This window comes from Poecilia mexicana, unplaced genomic scaffold, assembly GCF_051168715.1.
Source record: "Poecilia mexicana isolate PSO_F unplaced genomic scaffold, ASM5116871v1 scaffold_10, whole genome shotgun sequence".
Lineage (NCBI taxonomy): Eukaryota > Metazoa > Chordata > Actinopteri > Cyprinodontiformes > Poeciliidae > Poecilia > Poecilia mexicana.
This window is the reverse complement of record NW_028263379.1, coordinates 10678528-10699162: the sequence shown is the minus strand read 5'-3', so window position 1 is coordinate 10699162 and position 20635 is coordinate 10678528. Positions and strand designations below refer to the sequence as shown.

The window sequence follows — 20635 nt, the reverse complement described above, 5'->3', positions numbered from 1 at the left end:
ATAATGGCGGCTGTTAGCGTTTAGAGCTGTGTTTTAGGGCGGGGCCTAGCCTTTTTTTCCCTCCTTTTACGCACACCTGGATTCCGGAAGCGCTCTCACGTCAGAGGAAGAGGCTGTCATTGTTCAGAGGAATGGCTCAGGAATTAACCCAGGAATCCTGCCCGACTTGATCGGTGCGTATAAATGCATCAACGCAGAGACAGGTAGCCGCAGAACAACCCTGACCGTCTGGAGAAGGAGCTCTAACTGGACTGAAGTGACCTGAGATTTATTTTATAATCAAAACATGAGTATTTTACCCAACGAGGAGGCATTTGAGGACTTCAAGAGGCAATGTTTGGCCTCCGAGAACTGGCTGAAAAAGTATGACGATAGTGGAAGGCAAGTTTGGATCGAAGTTCTTCCAGACAAGGGGATCAACTCACCCAAAGTCCATAAAATCAAGGTAAGTTACTTTAAATGCTAGTGATAATTACGTTTTGCTCCTTTGTAAGCCAGAGTGTTGGCTAATGTATCAGCGTTTCTCAAATCAGCAAACTTCTGAGATCCTCTTCAGAAATGAAGTAAATAATAAACATGGTCTAGTGTCCAGGAGCTCTACTGAAACTTTTATAGGATTTTCCAGAAACTTTCCTAAAATGCATCTGTAATTGTCAAGAAACTCACCTGGCGTTTCTATGGAGCTTATTACTACTTTTTAGCATCCTAAATTACAGGTAAGTTCGATGATGGCTGCAAAGAAATTATAGGTATGTAGCTAAGTGTGAGTTTAGTTTAAGTTCAGGTAAGTTCCAGGAAAGCTGCCTGCTGTTTGTATGAAAGGTAGAGAGATAAGTTCCAACAATTTATCTTGATGAACAAGCAAGTTTTTTGAGGACGTCATCCAAGTTCCACGAAAGCATCTTCAAGTTGAAGAATGTAACCTCTAAAGTTTTAAAGTACAAGCTGTAATATGCAATCCAAAAGATAAGAGAACAGACACATTTATGGCACAAAATGATGTCTTTACAAGTATATTGATTTATTAGTAATGTTTGTACACCTATCCATTGCTCTGTTTCTTTGTGAGGTAGAAGATGAAAAGCTTAGAAAGATGTGTCATCGTATACGTTTTAATAAACGCTGTTCCTATTTCAGTGCAGAATGAGCATCGAAGATGTGCCGGCTGCCACCATGTACGACGTCATTCATGACGGTCAGTACCGCAAGGAATGGGACACCAACATGATGGAGAGTTATGACATCGCCCGGCTCTCTGACAATGCGGATGTGGGCTACTACTCATGTGAGTACTCCTTTCTGTTAGTCTAAAGTGAAGGTTTTGCTTTACAGTTTTGCAGTTGCTTTATTTTCTTAGTTAAAAGCCACTACTTATAGCCTTCTGTGTGAGACATTGTCACTGCTTTTAATCTTTCCACAAACCTGTTGCTCCTGTTCAGACTTTCCCATGAAGACTGAGTGGCGTCTTGTTTCACTAGCCTATTTATTGTCACAACACGTGGATCCGTGGATATGAAACTAATGGAAAATTTTATGTTTTTACTTTTTCGCCTACATACGCAGGGCGCTGTCCAAAGCCGATAAAGAACAGAGACGTGGTGACTCTGCGTTCATGGCAGGTGAAGGGGGACGAGTACATTGTCATGAACTTCTCTGTCAAACACCCGGTATGCGTCTTCCTCCCAACAACTTAATCTAGAGGACACACATCTGTTTTTCTCACTATTTTTGCAACTTTCCATGTCTTGCTTGCAGGACTTTGCGGTAAAAAACAAATTTGTAAGAGCAGTGTCAATCCTGACTGGTTATTACATCAAAGCTACAGGACCAAACAGCTGTATTTTCATTTATCTTTCACAAGCTGACCCAAAAGGTAAGAAAACACCAAGCCAGATCCTGAACATCCTTACCTAACATTTTCAGAGACATTTGTATCTTATTTGTGTGTTTTTCTTTAAGGTTCTCTTCCAAAATGGGTGGTGAACAAAGCGTCCCAAGTCCTCGCTCCTCGGGTAAGTTCTGCCACAAATTTAAACGGATCAAGACCTCACTAGTTTAAATCGTCTCAAAACGTGTATCGGCATTTCCACAAATGTGGGAGTGTGTCCCTTAAGAGAACATAAAATGTACACATGTGAGAGGCCTGAGTTCGGGTTTCATGTGTCTTTAACAATGGTAACCATAGAAACACAACTGAAGGGCCTAGTCCAGGTAAAACTCGCTGCTGACAAAGGAGAATCTCAGCTCGAGGTGTTACCTGGTCGCCCAGCAGAACCCGTTCCCCAGGTCTTGTCTCTGAAACTATTTAGAGACACGTTTACAAGTTTTTGCAGCTGCTTATGCCCTGTAGTGAAACAGAAGTGCAGAGATACAAGCGCCTCCTTTCCGAGGACGGTAGACGTTATACTTTGAATGGGAGCTGATACAAAATCTAGGCTGTTTGGCGTAATAAAATCATAAAATAAGCAAACAATGCGTTTTGTGAGCTTGGGTGTCAGAGCTAGCATGAAAAACTGAAATAAAAACAAAAAGCATATCAACTTCAGCCTAGTTGTGATACAAGCAGAGACAAAACAAAGAAAATTAGGAGAAAGACAAATCAGACATTTATGCACTTCAATACTCAATTCATTGGGAGTGTTAATCATTTTCTACCAAAGTTTTGGGTGTAAAAACAAGATATTTTCTAATGATTCTATCAAAAACTTCCTTACTACCCAACAAAGCCAATTGCTGGTCATTCTGTCCCAGTTTTGGCCAGAGAAACTGGACATTTGGTACCAACCAAATGTCCAGTTTGGTTGGACTTCTGCTCAAAGTTAGTCCTTGTCCTCTTTACATTTCTTTCTTATTTTAAACTTTTGGTCTACCAAAAACAGTTGGGTATGCAAATATAATGACCTTACATCAGTTCTTGCTTGTAATGTGGATATTCTGAACTTAATTTGAAAACTGATCACAGTGTACTGTAAGTAAGCTGTGCTGTAAGGAAATGTGGTTTACTGCTGCTGCTGCTCAGTTCTGGTTTGATCAGAGATCATAGTTTTGTATCTTTCATAAGATTAACATGCTCTGATACGTTTCCACTTGGTGAAAGAGTGAGTTTCTCACAACCTTTCACCTTTGACTGAGCCACCTTCAATACAATCTGTCGCAGTGATTTATGTAAACCTTTTTACCTTGAGCATTGTTTGCTGAGAGTGGAGGTGTGGCACAAATCTTTTCCGTCATAAAGCGGCCGTTCTGATCGTCATCTCTTATCTAGGTGTTGAATAGCGTGCACCAGGCGGGAAAGAACTACCCGGCGTGGAAAAAGAAGAACTCTCCCGACGTGAAGGCCTGGCTCAACCCGAAGCAGAGCAAGCTCTCCTACATGGACCCCGCCTTGCTGTCCATACAGAGAGCAGACTCTCTCGAAAACGTGGATGAAAGCTCCAAACTGGATGGTCAGGACGCTGAAGACAGCAGCTAAAAGTCGCACAAGTGAAAAAGGAAAGGTGGCCGATAAGAGAGAGTGGGGGTGACCTGTACATAGTGTTTTTTTTTAGAGAGACTTTAAGACTCCCAGCTTTCTGCGACGTCACCTCAATCCTTCAGTTTTATATCAGTGTGCCTTACAGAAGTATGAAGTGTTTACAAACGTCTTAATGCAGAAAAGAGCTCAGATCAAGGTACCATTCACCTCTTTGAATCTAAGCTTGTGTACAGGAACAGAGGTGGTGGATATTTTTAAAGAAGCACAATACAACGGGTCTTTGGCCAGGGTATTTATTTTCTACTTATGGAAAAAAAAAAAACACAAAGCTTAATGTGAAAGGAAACGGAATACGACTGTTAGATATTGGCATATTTTTGGTGTCTGTAAACTAAAAATTAGACCATGCTCAGTCTCGATTCCTAAAATGCAACTTTCTGTTAGAACCTTTCTTTTCTAAACTCATGCATATGGCCAGTTAAAATGACACAACGCAGGTTTCATGTTAGCATGTTGACAGAAATTTGGCCGTTTTTCAGGAAAATACTATGTACTAGTTAATTATTGACCGGCTAGATTTGTCCCCTTCAATGTGTAATGAAGAAGTTGTGCAATCAAATGAAGTGCAATGGAGTAACATATGTCAAAGTCATTCCCTCAAAGAGAAACATTTTATGTAAATAGTAATATTGGTTAACCATTTGGGTTTGGTTGAAACCATGTGAAATATTTGGTAAAGTTTATTTATTACACTAAACTGATGAAGCCAGGATTGTAATGACGCCTGTTTGGCTGAAGGTTGTTTTTTCTTTTTTTATGTTCTCAGAATATTTCAGGTTGACTTTTTTAAAATAAAGCAAACAAAGCCTGACATACCACAGTGATCCCTACTGACTGGATTCCTCGTGCGAGGTCGATTCTCTACAGACCGAGTGGAACGAGTTCTGTGACTCGTTCTGGAACAAACCAGTTCGTTCTCAGGTCTGGTGCCAGTTCTTCCAGTGCACAGAAAAGCTTTCAGCCCGGGTCATTCATCTTTTATGTGCCACGTTGCGTTTACGAAAAACGTCAAATCATAATGAGCCGAGTTTAAATGATCAACCTAAAATTACACAGTCTTTTAATAAACGTTTCTGCAAATGCTTGGCAAACTTTTTAAAACGTACAGAATGTTTCTTGGTACAGTTTGGCAAACATTGTTTTTGTCCTTTTCTATTGATTTTAACAAGTACTGGTATCAATCCAATTAATCTACAAAGAAATCTAAAATGATTCCACAAACTATGTGATGAAGTATTTAAATCAATCCTGCACTTTGCTGACGGTTTGGCACATAAAGCATGCAATGCTGGGTAACAACTAAGAACTTCCTCAACATCTTTGCAGCCTTATTGTTGCAACACATAACACATTTTTGACAAATGCATTTGTCAAAAATGCATTTCTGAATGTGTAAGTATCACTTAATTTCTGTGGTCGCACTGCACAAGACTCCACTGCTGAAGAAAAAGCATGTAGAAGTATGCTTCAAGGGATAAAGCTGGAAATTTGGACGAGCTAAAACAGGAAAAAAATACTAGGAATGTGTAGTTTGATCAGATAAGATCACAGTTTAACTCTTCTTTGGAGGTCAGTGCACACCTTGTTTGGAGGAAAATTTTACATCGTCCAAAAGAGGAAATGAGGCGTATTACTAAGTACTAAAGAAGTTACAATATTTGTTCCCTGTGTTAAAATATCTACTAATCCATTGGCTCATTTGTCATGAATTCCTGGTGTGTAATAATTACCTGGGCTGTTACTGACACCTGGTGCAAAGGTCATGTCAACATCCTGCAGGGAAACGTAAGGAAGTAACATTGACATCAACAATGAACGTAGTTAAACACTCAATGCCCTGAAATTCTCAAGCAATGTTTTTTTTTATTATAAAAGTATAACAATGTCTTATGAAGCCATGTTAACCTTTTGGCACCTGAATTTGTTAATGTTTCTTGAATGGAAAAACTGTACAAAAATGGGATGTTAAAATTAGTATCCATATTTACAGTTTGTATAACTTCATACACAATTACAATATTTGATAAATACTCAAAAACTTGTAAAGTGACACAGACACAGAAATATTTAAAATTCATCAGAAGTCTTGCACGATTTGCCCTTACAGTTAATGTCCCCATAAATTATTTCCGTCAGTGTTTTAATGTTTTGTTTTAGTGTCTAATGTCAAGATTAGTGGGCTAATCTGTACCATTTGGGACTTCAAAATGCTATTAAACATAGATGAGACATTATCAGTACTAAATTACATTAAAACCTTTTTTAAAAATCAGTAATTGAGATTACAATGATACATTTTCAAATGCAAAGCATAACACTATATGATTAGACAGTAATGCGGCAGAAACTATCAAATATTGCAGGACAGCTGACAACATTTCACCATCTTTAACCACTACACCAGAGAACGGATCTTCCCAACATGGAGGAGTTTGAATGAGACCAACAATCTGTCATCTCGAAGCTGCGGTATAGTGCTTAGGAGTCTGCAGGAGCAGGAAAATGACGTCGAATGAAGTGTTTTAGGAACGCTGCTGCCCCCTAGTGGACAGTTCTCTCCTTTTGCCTCTGGTAGTCTGATGGGAGGAACAGAGAAAACCATTATTCAGCTGAAAAACGAATCATTATGAGATAATTCGGGAAAGCTTTTCTGTTTTTCTTCTGGAAACTTTTAAAAATCCAACGGATTTTGATCTTGGTACGCTGGTGTTACAGCAGCGTACCAAGAGAATCATCCAAATCATCCAAATCCTGAAATATGCTTTTCTTTTCTTTTCAATACTCAAATGCAGAAAAAGGTAGATAAAGCACTCACAGGTTAAATAAAATGAAAGATTTAATCTAAGCCAAACCAGATTCAGCATGTTGACTGGATAGGGTTCAAATTAATAGTTAAATGAGCACAAAGAAAAGCATTTATGTTATCACAACTGAGATCAGTGTTACAACAGGGCTTTCAACACATTTTATCTGATAGTGTCAATTCTTTACTCCTCCTGCAGCCTGCAAAAACATTCACTGACTGAAACCAGACTAACCAAATCTGTAAACACGCCTTCGTATGAAACAAAGCACTTACTGTAAGGAAAGAAGCGAACCTTCATCACTATTTCCCGAGCAGTCTTCAGAATCTCTACCGCCTAAAGAGGGTGACAGATGTTATTGGCGACTGGTGATTAATTTCACGACTTGCGCTACTCGTTCTTCAAACTTTTAAAATGTAACGTGCTTAAACAGAACAGAAGCTTACAGAAAGTAAGCTTTGTGAACAGCACACGTTATGTCAACATTTACAAATAATTGTGTTTTATCCTCATAATCTCCTATCAAAATTTCACCGCAGGTAGGAATGAGCTTTGTATGACGGCAAATTGGGGCGATTGTAGATATAAAAAAATAGCAATAAAAAAGTCTACTTTTGAGGTAAATCTCAGAAAATAAGCTACACTCACTTTTTGAAGAGTCAAAAAATTTGCTAAAACTCTTTTTTTAGATTGATCTCAGAAATATTCAAGACAGAAAAACTTTTAGATTCTAGTCTCTAGGCTTTTTTCTAGCAAATTTACAACTTTTAAAACAGAAATTATTCTGGTTTTTTCTAGAAATTTTTAGATTAATCTCAAAATTTGAGGTTTTTCTAGCAAATTTTTAACATTTCAAACTCAAATGCCCTTATTTTTTCTAGAAAGTTTCTGTGAATGTTTTGGTAGAAATTTACTCCTCTGTTTTTTCCTCTCTTCGCTGGGTGTTACAGCTGTTTTAATTTTTTAATTATAGCTGTGACTTTAGAAATGGGAAAATCTAGGACTCTAGCCATTTTGGTTTTTTACAGCCCATTTGATGATTTATTAAAAAAAAAATGTATTATCTGTATTACTTAAATGACCCGTTTTCTTCTCTTTCCCATTTTGAAGAATGACCAACAAGTCCTGGACTTCTGTTTTATGTCAAATTTACAGGTGAAAATTTTCTGCTTAAAATGAGAGAAGCATATACTAAAAAAATCAGATTTTACATTTTAGACTAAATATATCAACATTGTCTTTTGTCAAACCTGAGCAGTGAGATGATAATCCAAATAAGTTGCAGCTGAACCAGAAGACAATTGAGACCAAATAATGTGAAGAAAAATGCACCAAAACTACAACACATTCTAACCCCTAACCCTAACTTCTGAGATGCTAAACGGAGTAAATACTGTGATGAATTAACTTTAACTTTCACTGGTTCTGCTGTGACTTACTCTCGAATGCTCTATGTCTTGGAAATCCACATCATTCACAGAAAGAACCTGATCTCCTTCCTGCAGTCCTGCTCTGTGGGCGTCTGAATCTGGGACCACCTGACACCACAAAAGACACAAAATATTATTTATTACCATAATATATGGGTCTTTCAAACACAAAATAAAAGTTTAGGAGGCATGATAACTACTCCTGCACACACCTTGGATATAAAGATTCCTAGTTGTGATGCCTTGCCTCCTCGGATGTTAAAACCCAGCTGGGCTCCTGGAGGTTTCTTCAACACGATGGTGCGAGGGAGGAACTGGGTGAGCTCGTTGTTGTAGTCTGGATGATGAACCCTCTAACAAGGAACCAAGAAATACACAGTGAAGCCCAGAAACGTACATACACGGTGTGACAGCCAGAACAGTTGCTATGTGCCAGAATTATAAGAGAATTGTTCATTTAAGTTGGAAGTTTGCATGCATTACTTCTTTGAGGTTAATTAACATTTAAACTGGAGTATTTTAAGTCAAAATGCACCAGTTTAAATGATTTATTGTGAGTCATCAGGGGGAAATAAAAATAAATGAGTAAAGATAGCAGAGAAAGTAGAAATTATTCTTAAGAATAATTTGAGATGCTTGAAGGTGCCAAGTTTATCTGTTCAGAGATAAATGTGCAAAGGTAAACAGCATAAAAATATTTGTGCCAGCTAGAGATGGGCAATATGGGCTTACATTTTTTTTGTGGTACTATTGTAATACTGATGAAATTATGGTTTAAAAACAATTTATTACTTATTTTTTAGGCATCTATGCTGTAACTGCACAGTATTCGTAACGTCACAAATACTATTCTTGAAAAATATTTCTATTTAAACATGACGCAACTTATTTAAAGAAGTGAAATTTACATCACTAAACTGCACACAAAACCTACATTTAACCATATTTTTTTAATTTACTCATATTTATTGATGCTCTTGCAGAACAAATAGTGAAACAAAAATTTCCAATAAAACTGTCAGTTTTGTTTTTTACTCTAAAAAATAAATGCCTACACTTGGTGCTGTCACATTATTAAGGAAAGAGACTGGCTCTGTATCCTAGAAATGAATGTGTATTTGTGTGAAAGTCAAAGTCAGTATTTTTACAGCAAGTTAAAATTTTTTTACAGTAATAATTTTACAGTAGCTGATAATGTGTGTGAGCGAGGCAGTCTGCAAATCGGACTCAGTTACAGCAGTTCTGTTGAGAGAAACGGGTCAAAATCCCGTAAATTATTGTGAGAAAACATGATGAAGAAAACTCAAGTACAGAGTAAAAGGTAAACCCAACAAATATTGAGAAAATCTACTTTTAAATTAGAATAAAATGTAATAATCTACTTAACAACAACCTTTTTGAGGACGTATATAATTTCTAATCACATAATTATAGTTACAAAATGATTCATGTAAATTTAATTTTAAAAAATAAAATAAATCAGACACCTTATTTAGAAGGATTGCATTACAATCCTTCTAAATAAGGAAGGATTAACTATCACCTGTTAACGTTGCCGTCTTTGACCAAATGTTACTCAACCAGGAGAAAACGCCGTTAGGCCTGTCAGTACATCCTTACTAATGAGTTCAACAGCTTTCAGATGCAACGATAACTGAAGACATCTTCATATTTTCAGTAAAAGGTTAAAGTCAGTTGACTTCTAAATACTGACCTGAAGCAGCAAAGCAAATATTGTTTCCTGTGTGTCAGGTCATAAACGTCGCTCCTGCCTTTGGTTCGTCTGTATTTCAACATTTTGAGTTTTCTTTCTAAGCTGAAACTGTCGATTTATAAACCAACAACTAGTATCTTTGATATATTTCCTTCCCACTAAATGAAAGGTTTGTTTTAAACATGTCTTCATGGTAGAAGACCCATTTAAAAGTTAACTTTTATTTCCAAGTTGACGGAGAAACTTGTCTTTCAGATGATATACTGTTGAATTTTAGGAACTGATGCTTCCCTGCTACTGGTTCAAATCAACCTTATTTCAGTTCACTTCAGTATTTTTATTTGACTAATTTAATAGCTTATGCTTTTCTCCACTTTAATTTTCCTTTAAATTACAAGTGGACTCATGCAATATGTAATTTAACTGAATTTGCAAAGCTCCAGGCCTTTTTTATGTTTTAAAACAAAGATTTTCTGTAATTTTGTAGTAAATACTTGGACATAAATTACAAAAAAAACAGCAACACTGCATACAAAGAGATAGAAAGTAATAAAACTCTTATAAAGGAAATAAAAATAAAAAGTTTTAATGTGTTTACATGTAAATTAAATAAATTTGTCATAAGGTTCTTCTTCAATAAAACATCCTTATGCTATATCGTATACGTTGGAAAAATGGCGTTGCTGCTGATGGTTGATGTCACTGCCCTCCTGTCAAGGAAAATAATTGTGGCCTGGACAGTAAACAATCTGCATGTCCTTTTCCAATCTTCAGATCCCTAATTATTCCCCAGGGGCTGTAATTGTAGCTGGCCGTGCTCTGGTAAAATCAGAAACCAGTTATTTTCTTTCGGTTCAGCAGCTGGGTGAACGGCTATTTTTTTAAATCAGTACTGTAAAATTAGCTCTTGGCAAAATTCTGTATCCTACTGTTTCTATGGGCTCCTACACTTTTTTCTTACTTACAGACTGACAGATTTGACAGTTTGCAAATATTTCAGATTGGAAAAGACAAGCAAGTCTTTGAGTTAAAGACTTCATCCATCACTCTTTATAAGGTTAACACAGTTTTAAAATTACAGTTAGCAATATATGAGGGAATCATCTGTTAAAGTAATCTAGCCAACAGCTGAACTAATTAACCACCTAAAATCAGCTTGTTACACTTGTCTCACTGCATGACAAAAAGGAAAAGGACAAAGTTGTTTAATATTCTGCACAACAAGCACTTGGGAACTACTACTAAATTTAATTGTAATTCTGTTACATAATTTTATTATTAATTTTCACAAACAGAAGAAAAGGCATCACAGATTTAAAAATTGAGTTTAAGATAATAAGTGTGCAGTTTTAGGTTAGGATTTGTATTGTGTGTGATATTTTATCCTAACATGTTGTTTTGCTATCTTTTAAATTGTTTCATGTTATTTAAGGTCCATTTGGGGACATGCATTGCAAACCAGCTAATGCTATAAATGTAGTGTTTAGTATTTGTATACTTAACATTTGTCTCCATGCAAATAAACAAAGAAAACAAGTAAAGTAAAAGAGTTGTAGTTTTAATAAAAAACATATGAGTATTTTAAAATGGCACAATAAGCAAATAAACACTCAATTTGGAACTTCTTGAAGTACAAACTGTGTACTATTAAAGCTTTTTGGCATGAAGGAAAACCAAAACTGTGTTTTTATAACATCATATAACATCCTTCTTTTAACCTTTTTTATTATTGCTAGTATGTTATATTCTTTCAGAAATGAAATTTTGTATTTTTATTAATCGCAAGTCATAATCATCTAAATGAAACACGAATAAAAGCTTGAAATATACCACTCTATATGTGAAATGAATCGATGTGACAAGATGACTAACATAAATTAACTTTCTAACGTTATTCAAATTTACTGACAAAAACACTACGAAACTAAAGTCTTGTGTTTATTGCGGTCCACAGATCTTCCTTCCCCTACAGACGAGATTTGAAGAGAACAGTTTATGTCTCGTCTTACCTCCTGAGGAGGAATCCAAGCCGGTGGGTTTTCATATGAAGGCAGGAAAACCACTGGGAGCTGGTAGTCATCGTAAGGAATCTTCTGATCCATCGTTCATTTAAAATCCTATAGAAACACAAGTTCATCACTACTTAACGTTCACTGCTCATTTCGACCTAAACACTCAGAAACACCTCGTAAGAAATCCGCACTATATTAAGTTAAGCATAGTTCAGTAAAACATCTTTTATGTCTTATTAAAAACAACTGAAAACTCATATCAGTTAGCAGTTGCTACAAAATAATGCTAACTCAAGCTATTTCGGCTGGATAAACCAACTTTTCAACACGTTTCAACCACGTCTTCAATGTCTAATCTTTATCTCAGCATTGTTACCCAAATTATTTACAGCACATTTAGAACAAATACGAAAAGAGAAAGATGTAGTATTTCTATTACCTGCCTGGTAGCTAACAGTTTGCACTTCTTCTCCTGCGCCACTAGAGGAATCCAGCTCGTTGTCGCCACCCACTGCCAGGAATCATTATCGTCATCTTTTTCTTGGTATTAAAACTGTGAACCACAAAGAAAACCTTTTCTAAAAAGTTCTGATTTTATAAATAACGAAAAGAGACGTCCTCCTATAAAATTATTAGAATTTAAACTAAGTAACTCAGCTGTACTTTTGCTAAAGAGACTTACACTGAAGAATATGTCTTCTTGACATTCAATAATAGCATACTCTACTGTTTCTTGTGATCAAACTCCGAGTTGTGTAGTATGCTTTACTGTCCAATTCATACTACAATTTAAACTTGAACTAAATCTAATATAGTCTTTCATCTTTCTCCTTAAATTGTCCCACACACCCACTGTTCCTTTTAATAGAATAATATATCTTATTGCCGGGAAGTTTTACTCCTCTCTTTTAAAGATTTTTAAATTTCCTCTCATCAGACCAGATTTTTTTAAGACAGTCATAAATCTGTCCTTGTTTTTTCAACACAATCCTCCGTGTTTTTTTTTTGTTTGTTTTTTTTCTGTTTTTGCATATTATTCCACCCATATTCCCGAGAAACACAGCACAAGTTCAGTCAAACATTTCCTGAAAATGACAACTGCTCTTTCGTTTAGCTTCCTGGAAAAATCAACAAATAAAAGAGGAATGGTTTGCAGACATGAGGGGAAGTGTTGACATTTTAAGTACATTTTCTTGTGTGACTTTCCTCATAGTTTAATGCCACACCTTGTCATTCCTCCAGTTAAGAAATTCCAACTGTTTGTGTATTTTCTTTCCCCAACGTCTTGCCAGTACACCGTCTAAATAATGATGATGTGCATCATTAAATGAGGCAACAGTATGTTGCATGAAATCCTGTCTAATGATCGTTGAGAAATTCAGGGAAATTGGAGCTGTGATGGTCAGTCATAAAGGTGCTACCTGAGACAGTGCTCCTTTGTGGACCTAGTAAATATATGCAGTACGATAAATGATATGTAGAACCAAGAAGGATAAAAAGCTCATTTTCCTTATATTTAAGTTTTAGATAAGTGTTTTTGAGGTTTATACAGCTCTTTTCTGAAACTCCTGAAATTATTTTTTTAGTTTTAGTGCGAATGCCTGCAGCAGCGTCTGGATCAGCTGCAGCGACTCATGTTTTGCCTACACTTAGATGCAGCTCAACCTGACAACAATTTTGTCAAAAGTTAATGATGCTGTTCATACTTAATTTTCTGAAATAAAAATGTAGCTACAGTCATCCTGATTAATACAGTTTCAGATGTGTATCTTTAAATAGCAGATGTTTAACTGTAAAATAGGAATTTATGTCTCACCTTTTAAAAAACTATCATATTTCTGATGTTTAATGAGATAAAATGGAATAAGTGAGACTAGACTGTTTCATCTCATATTTCACTTTCAGCTTCCTGGTCATGTCACTCAGCTTCTCTAACAGGAAATAAGAATTAGTTTGGTCAGTATCTGTTAGTTTTATGAACCAGTTTCTGTTTGCCTTCATGGTTTCTTATGTCATCTTGCATAATGCTTGATCGTCTTTCAGTACCAACTCAGACCCTGTCCTGCTTTGCTGCATTTATTTAGTTCTGCTTTCTAATCTCCCATCACACCTGTTTCAGATTAGCTTATCTCTACACCTGTCCTGCATGTAGGGGTTTATTTCCACCTCTATAGTTTTTTTATTTTACTCTCTCGCTTTGTGTTTAGTGCCTGTTGGTTGTTAGGAAAAGCGGTTAAGATTTTAACTGGTGTGTTTGGTTTGGATCCTGTTTTATTATAGTTTAATTTCCTTGATCATCAGTTTGCTTGTTTTCTTTATGGGAAACTCAGTAAGTCCTCGATGTTTGCTTAATTAAATATTGTCTGGGATTTTACTTGCATTTACATTGAGAATTAATTCATTTCAAATTCCTGTGTTTGGACATTACTGTGTTCAGTAATGAGCTCAAATATAATTCCAGTCTTCATTTGAGTTTTTTTTTTAATAATTAAATGTAATTAAAGATAAAATTGAGACTAGAAAATTTACAAATGTGCACTCAATCATTTATGGATTCATTGATTTGTAAGCACTTTATTTGATTTCACAAATGTGTAAATAAGCCCCAAATTGGTCATTCCAAAGGTCAATTTATTGATTTTAGCAGCAGGTTTTTCTGAGTGGCAGTAATATTAATTAGTTTTACATTAGTTTTGGGGGTCCAAGCAACTGCAGCCTGATGGAGAATTTGTGGAGGAAATTAAAGATTAGGGTGATGTTTAATAACTTGGAGTTTATTAAACATAAATCATCGAAACACCAGAGGATACAAGTAAAACACTAGTCAGCAATAAAAAAGAAGGGTTTAATCAGTTTAAAGCCTAAATAAACTTTTTGTTAGATTGTTCCAAAAAAGATACAAATATCTTAATTTAGAATTTAAAAGTAAATAGACTTTTTTTCTGACATGATATCCCGCTTTTATCGTCTCATCTTGTTTGAAGACATCTTTTTCATTTCCTGTCAGAAACTGCCTGATTAAATATAAATAGCTTTAAATCTAAAATATGCCGGAGGTACAAAAATATTTGGCCTCCCTTGTTGTTATAAGCCCTGATGCGAAGCAGATGGTCTAAACATGCACGGTTGTGCCTCTAAACTCCACTTCTACATGTTGCAGCTGGTCCAGGTACTATGAAACTGTTTTTTTATTTATGTTATTATTTTCCAAACCGTCACTTCAACTGCTCTTATAGGACTGTGTCTTGTGCACTGCGTTTTCAAATCAGTTCAGTTGTTTAGTTAAAAGCATATTGTTAAAAAGAGAAAAAAAAAATTTAAACATTTTGAAGTAGAGGTTTTGCAGAAGCCTAGCGGTTCTCCGTTTTATTTTTGTGGCTCGGATGTCAGCAGTTCAAAAAGTTCAGTCAGATTGTGTAAAGAGTTGCTGTCAAATGGATCTGTGAGGATGCTGGTAGGTTGTGACATTTGTTTCAGGTTCCTCTGAAATGTTTGGGGCTCATTTCTGGGAAAATAAAATTATATTAAAACGTTTTAAAATAGCGTTGCTGGAAAAGAATATCTCAGATCTTTCAGCAGTGGGAAATGAGCAGGAAATAAAAAAAACATATTGCATAAAGGGCAAGTTGGTACTTTGACACCTGAAGAAGGATCTTATCAGCCTTTTTATTTATTTTTCACATTGTTTTCATTACGTTTGTGCATTCCAATGTCTTGAATGCATCTTCATTGATGTTCCTGTTAAAAAAGGTTGTTGGTTTACTTTTACATTACAACGCTAGACCTTCCTGGGTTCTAAACTTAACAATGGAGGTGATCTCAAGTTTGCTTTTCATTTCTGCAGCTATTCTGTGGAGCATCTCGTCTTTCTGTGAAGAATCTAGAAACCTCTAATGGACTCTTACTGCCTCAATTTTACATGGGTTTAATTTTTGTGAATGTAGACGTAAAGCTGCCATCCAGCCAAAAGAAAGTCTTGTCAAGTTCTGACATGAAACTTGTTTTGATCACTCAAGATGTTCGCTTATTTATTTATAAACATATCTTTAGCGTATTCTAGCGTGGGACCCCCAACTATGCATGCATACACACACACACACACACACACACACGCACATGTGTATATATAAATCTAAATATGCCTGAGGTACATTTTAGATTTAAAAACACCTAAGATATTTTAAAGTTGTTTAAAAAAAACCTTTGATAACAGCAAGGGAGGCCAAATGTTTTTGTACCTATATAAATCATTCTGTCCAGTTTATGACATAAAGTTGATGATGTTTTTGTTCTTTGTTGCTCTGAAATGAGAAAAATGTATGACAAAAACCTATTTTCAGAAGATTCTTTAAGAATCAAGAATAACTGAAACAGAACCCTTCTGACAACATGAAGTAGGTTGGGAAACGTTACCTCCCACCCCTAATCTAAGGAAAACTACAAACACAAAAATATAAAGCTTAGGAGGCTACAGTTACATTCCTTGAACATGTTCATTACATTTTTTTTATTTTTTTACAGAAAATTATTCTTAGATAATGAGACTTCAGTCTGGTCAGTTCTGAGTTTATTTCAGAATGAGCTGTTTCAGGGCTGTTTTCTCACTTTAGATCCAAAGACGCTGCTGCTGCCCATGCCCCAAACTCAACGTTTACAATTGCTGCAAACAGATTTGCAATTGGTACATCTTTGAAAAGCAGATGTACAGTACGTTGCCTTAGGAAATATGTGACTGGGGTGGCATTGAACACCTTTGGTATTAATTTAGATAGCACAAGTGGAATCCAAGGTAATAGGAAAGTAGAAGACAAAGACTGACATGATTTATGGTTAAGGTTTCCTGATAAAACAATGAACTTGACATGCACACCCCTGGAGAGCACAGCCATGTTTTTGTAGCAGTTTGTGAGTGGAACATGTCAAACAGGAAGAGCAGCAATGTAGAATCTGATAGCACGTCCACCTTTACCAGCATATGCACATTGGAATAAAATCAGTTTGTGAATAATTATTCCAAAATACTGGACTTTTAAAAACACTCAAAGTTATGAAGCAGATCTTTGTAGCTTGAGCTGTATTAGGAATGCACTTCTGCTTTAGGCTCCTTTTCTGTAAGCAGCTCTTGAATCTTAGTGATTTTCAAGTCGTGATCAAATTGCTTAAAACTCGTAAGTCGTTAATGATTTATTGCCTTATTAATTAATTCCCAGACTCTTCTCTACTTTTGCTAGTTAGTCTACCGCAAAGATAACTTACACAATATGTAATTGCGCAACAGCTTTTGTAACTGTTTTTTTATATTATTTTAGTGTAAAAGTTGTATTAGGACTGCATGAAAAACAATTCAACTCTTCATTTCCCTCTGTCATTAAAGGAGGATCAAATGTAGGCAGAAGAGGAGCAGAAATAAAGGCATTAAATTGACAAAAAGCAGTTTACAAAAACAAAGTTCAAGGCTGAAAATCCAGAGATGTGCACTGAAGATAATGCTAAATAGGTTTAAAAGCAAACCAGGAGTAGTATCAAGCAGTGTAGAGCAGAATGAACAGATGAACCAGGAAAGGAACAGCTGTGAAAAAGAACAAACAGATTGGGAGAAGATGACTATTAGTCAAGGAAACGTAGGAATTAATTATAATTGCAACACTAAATATGTCAAGCCTTTTTAAACAATAATCCATAAAGTTCAGAAGTGATTTGAGAAGACCACATTAGCCAAAGCACAAACACCTGTAGATAGTGACAATGTGCAATGAGCTCTGAAGGAGTAATTGCTACGTAGCCTGGCACCAATCACAGAACAAAAGAACTAGATTCAGCTAATGCGCAACTCCATTCCAGAGAAGAAACTCAATCACTCACTTTTCCGCTTCTATGAGCATTAGCTTCTTCTCTTACCTGAGCTAATATTTCAGCTTTTAACACTCTATTATTCCTGTGCAGAAATAGAAGCAAATGACTCACCAAATATGCAACTATATACGAAGGTAGCCGTAGTAAAAAAATAAAAATAAAAATTAGGCCAGTTTTTTTCCAAGGAATAACTGGGGTTTTCCTCCTCTCTGTTCTTTCATTCTTTTGTTAGTTGAGTTTATTAATTATTGATCCATTTACTTGTATTTATTTGCCAGATTTATCAAAAACATTGGAGATATCCACAAAGATGTTTGCATTCTTTACTATTAGCGACTTTCAAACAAGGTTGTTGAGCAGCTGAATAGGGAAAGGTCACAAACTTCCTCCATCGCATTGCAACATCCACGTAAGAACAAACAGTTCTTTGCCTGAAGACCTTTTCCGTCTTCTGATTTAATGAATGGGCAGGGCTGAACTTTATTCAGATAAGCAGTTACAATAACATGTCCATTTTCAAAGTGCTCATACAGAACAGTCTTTGCTTTCACACATCCAGCACCATCAGACATATGTTGGTAGCTTTTGACCAGTCCATTGGTCAAAAGCTACCAATGGCTTTGGTAGCTTTTGACCAGTGCATTGGGCTGCCCTAATGCAGGCAATCTTCAGGATCACCAGTCTTTGAGTCAATGACCTGATCAAATGAGCACATAAAGGCCTGGAAATGAAGCGGATCGCCATCAAAAGGTTAAATGTCTCTTTTGGGTAACAAAGAGAGACTTTGTTGACGAACCAACATGAAAGTTAATTTATTTTGTTTCTCCATGATGGATAACAGATTTTCACTGGTTGCTGAGTGAGCAGCTTGCTGCAGAGGCATATGTGATATTGTTCTGCTTTCAGGATGAGAAAGCCCCAGAAAAAGAGGTGCAGACGTTTTCTTTGTCACATTTAGTTGCACTGTTTTTATTTGAAGCTCTGCATTGTCATTAACTGCACTTCTCCTTTTGGAACAAAAGTATTTGCATTAAGACTTTCAACAGCATTTCCTTTTGTTTTAAAATATGATTCTATTCCATTCGATTTCCATGAAACTGAGCTTTGCACTGCAGATCCAGTTTTCAGCACTTTTACTTTTGCAGCAGTTGCAGCTATTTCTGCTTCCAGTTGAAGCTGTTCTTTCCTTTTCCTCAGTCGTTCCTCTTGTTCTTCAATAGCATGTTTTTCTTCGGGCATATTGTGACGTGTGAGCAAGGCAGCCATTTCAGCTTCTGCCCTGAGACGTGCAGATGATGTTGATGATTCTTTGGAGCTTGACCTGCTTCCTTGAACACTGTCAGATGGCAGCACATCATCATGAATGTCATTGTTTCAATTATTAGCAGATAATTGAGGTTCCATTTGCTCTTGAACCTCCACTCCTCCTCCTAACAGAGTTTCCTGTGACTCTAACATGTCAGAGGATGGCCTGCTTGAGCATTTACAGCAAATCCTGCAGAGTTAAATCAACACTATGCCGAGTCTATTTGGTCCTTATCAGAATTGGTGCTAATTTAAATCTTTCCAGAGTTATTTCAACAAGAAATTAATTTTAACATTTGAAAAAGTTATAACTACTCAAACTATTGTTGAAATAACTCTGTAAGAGTTAAATTAATGCCAATTCTGAAAGGGACCAAATAGACTCGGCGTAGTGTTGATTTAACTCTGCGGAAGTTGTTTCAAAAAGTCACATTTCAACATCCTCAATAAACCCCTTATTATATTTAGTGATGCTTGAAAACCATGTATTTTGTTTATCTTTCTCATTAAGTGGAATTAAAGGCAGCAGAGATTCATGCGATACACACTGGCATCATCGAACAGGTGTGTCAACTCATCCAGCTGTGATTTTACTTGTGAATAATTTTTATCATCTGTCATTAGCTTTTAAAGAGATGATATTACACCTTTCATTTTCTTTACATGCTTTTCCCGCTCTCTTTGGATACTTTCAATTTTATTTGCGAGAGCTTCCTCGGTGAGAACGATCGTTCTTTTATCCGTTTCAGGTTTTCTCGACAACAGATGCAGCAGACGATGATCCCTCATTTTATCACTTATTTTAATCCAAAATAAAGGAAATCCTTAAACTTCACTGAACGCACGCAGAGTCACAGAACACACTCGCACACCAAAATGCAGCTGCAGTCCAACAGCAAAACGTAGCGAGGGGGGCGTGTCACAACAACTTCAGAACCAAACTGCGTTTAAAAGAGCACAGCACCAAACATTCAGGTTACATACCACTGTCGTCTTCTACTTCTCTGTCAAGCGATCCTCTTTCGCTGGTGCAGTGGCGGTGGCGTTCCAGCTGTGCGAGAAACTTCTTTGTCCATTTTTTGTTGACAAATATTAAAGGCTGTAAAACGAGGTCACTGAGCAGCTGAATAGGGGAATCATTGTTGACGCACCACCTAGTCAAAACGTAAATCCAAGCTGCAGTTAAGATGGTTTTAGTTTCATCAATATTGTCAATATCCAAGGCGGAACATCGGTGTCCAAAAGCAGAATAAAAACGGATTCGCAGGTGATCAAAGACAAAAAGTCATACAAGCTTAAAATGGTCAGCAAAATTACTCACTCCACTCATTGAAGTCACCAGTGATCTACAAGCACTACTAACACCACGTGATCCACTCCTATCCACTACATTTACTTTTGTCATTCAGAAAGAAAATGAAACAAAGGCTTTTCCTTTAGCAGTTGTTGGATCAGCGACCATTCAGTTTGGAGAGTGACTCACAGTAACTTGAATTGGTACAAGTGATCAAATTTCCCATTAGTATTTCATAAAGAGATTTTATCTGCAGGACAGTAAGCTGCCTAACAGAAGAGCAGCAGTGGTTTGATTGTTTGACTCCTCTCTTTTCCCGGTGAGGTGGGATGTGTGTGGTGGACACAGGTCGCCAGTCCGTCGCTGGGCAATAAAGAGACACACAGGACAAGCAACCAAGCACACACACTCACACACGCCTAAGGACAATTTAGAAAAAAACAGTTACCTTAACGTTATGTCTTTGGACTGACCCGGGGAGAATCCAAGCGTTGACATTCAATGCAGAAATACATCAGGTCGGGTTTAGAACCGATGACTTTCTTGCTGCTTTTAAGTAAATGTTGCTTTTTTTTAAAGCAACATTTACAACATTTCAAATTAAATAAGACCTTTATTTTTTTTTTATATATACCGACACTTTAAAATAAAAGTCATTTTCACAAACCTAAATACGGGTTTTGAGAGC

At 36.4% G+C, this 20635-nt stretch overlaps 2 protein-coding genes across 4 annotated transcripts; one reads left to right on the top strand and one right to left on the bottom strand.

Moving 5' to 3' along the window:
• The first annotated feature begins 125 nt into the window (after window positions 1–125).
• On the top strand, window positions 126–4353 carry stard14 (START domain containing 14). Its single transcript, XM_015001747.2, has 6 exons — window positions 126–445; window positions 1138–1285; window positions 1564–1667; window positions 1756–1873; window positions 1960–2012; window positions 3266–4353. Exons 1-6 carry the CDS (start codon window positions 287–289, stop codon window positions 3470–3472), a joined length of 789 nt encoding a protein of 262 aa, XP_014857233.2. The 5' UTR covers window positions 126–286; the 3' UTR covers window positions 3473–4353.
• Window positions 4354–5378: 1025 nt separating this feature from the next.
• Window positions 5379–20630, bottom strand: pdzd11 (PDZ domain containing 11). 3 transcript variants are annotated; one of them, XM_088009406.1, is made up of 8 exons: window positions 20396–20630; window positions 19638–19807; window positions 11935–12048; window positions 11493–11600; window positions 7982–8122; window positions 7779–7877; window positions 6615–6675; window positions 5379–6111 (listed from the first exon to the last, which is right to left on the bottom strand). In XM_088009406.1, exons 4-8 carry the CDS (start codon window positions 11583–11585, stop codon window positions 6077–6079), a joined length of 429 nt encoding a protein of 142 aa, XP_087865532.1. In that variant the 5' UTR covers window positions 11586–11600; window positions 11935–12048; window positions 19638–19807; window positions 20396–20630; the 3' UTR covers window positions 5379–6076. The 3 variants fall into 3 exon arrangements, with proteins under 3 accessions (XP_087865532.1, XP_014857284.1, XP_014857288.1); XM_015001798.2 differs by lacking the exon at window positions 19638–19807; XM_015001802.2 differs by lacking the exon at window positions 19638–19807 and having other exon boundaries at window positions 11939–12048.
• Between the last annotated feature and the right edge of the window lie 5 nt (window positions 20631–20635).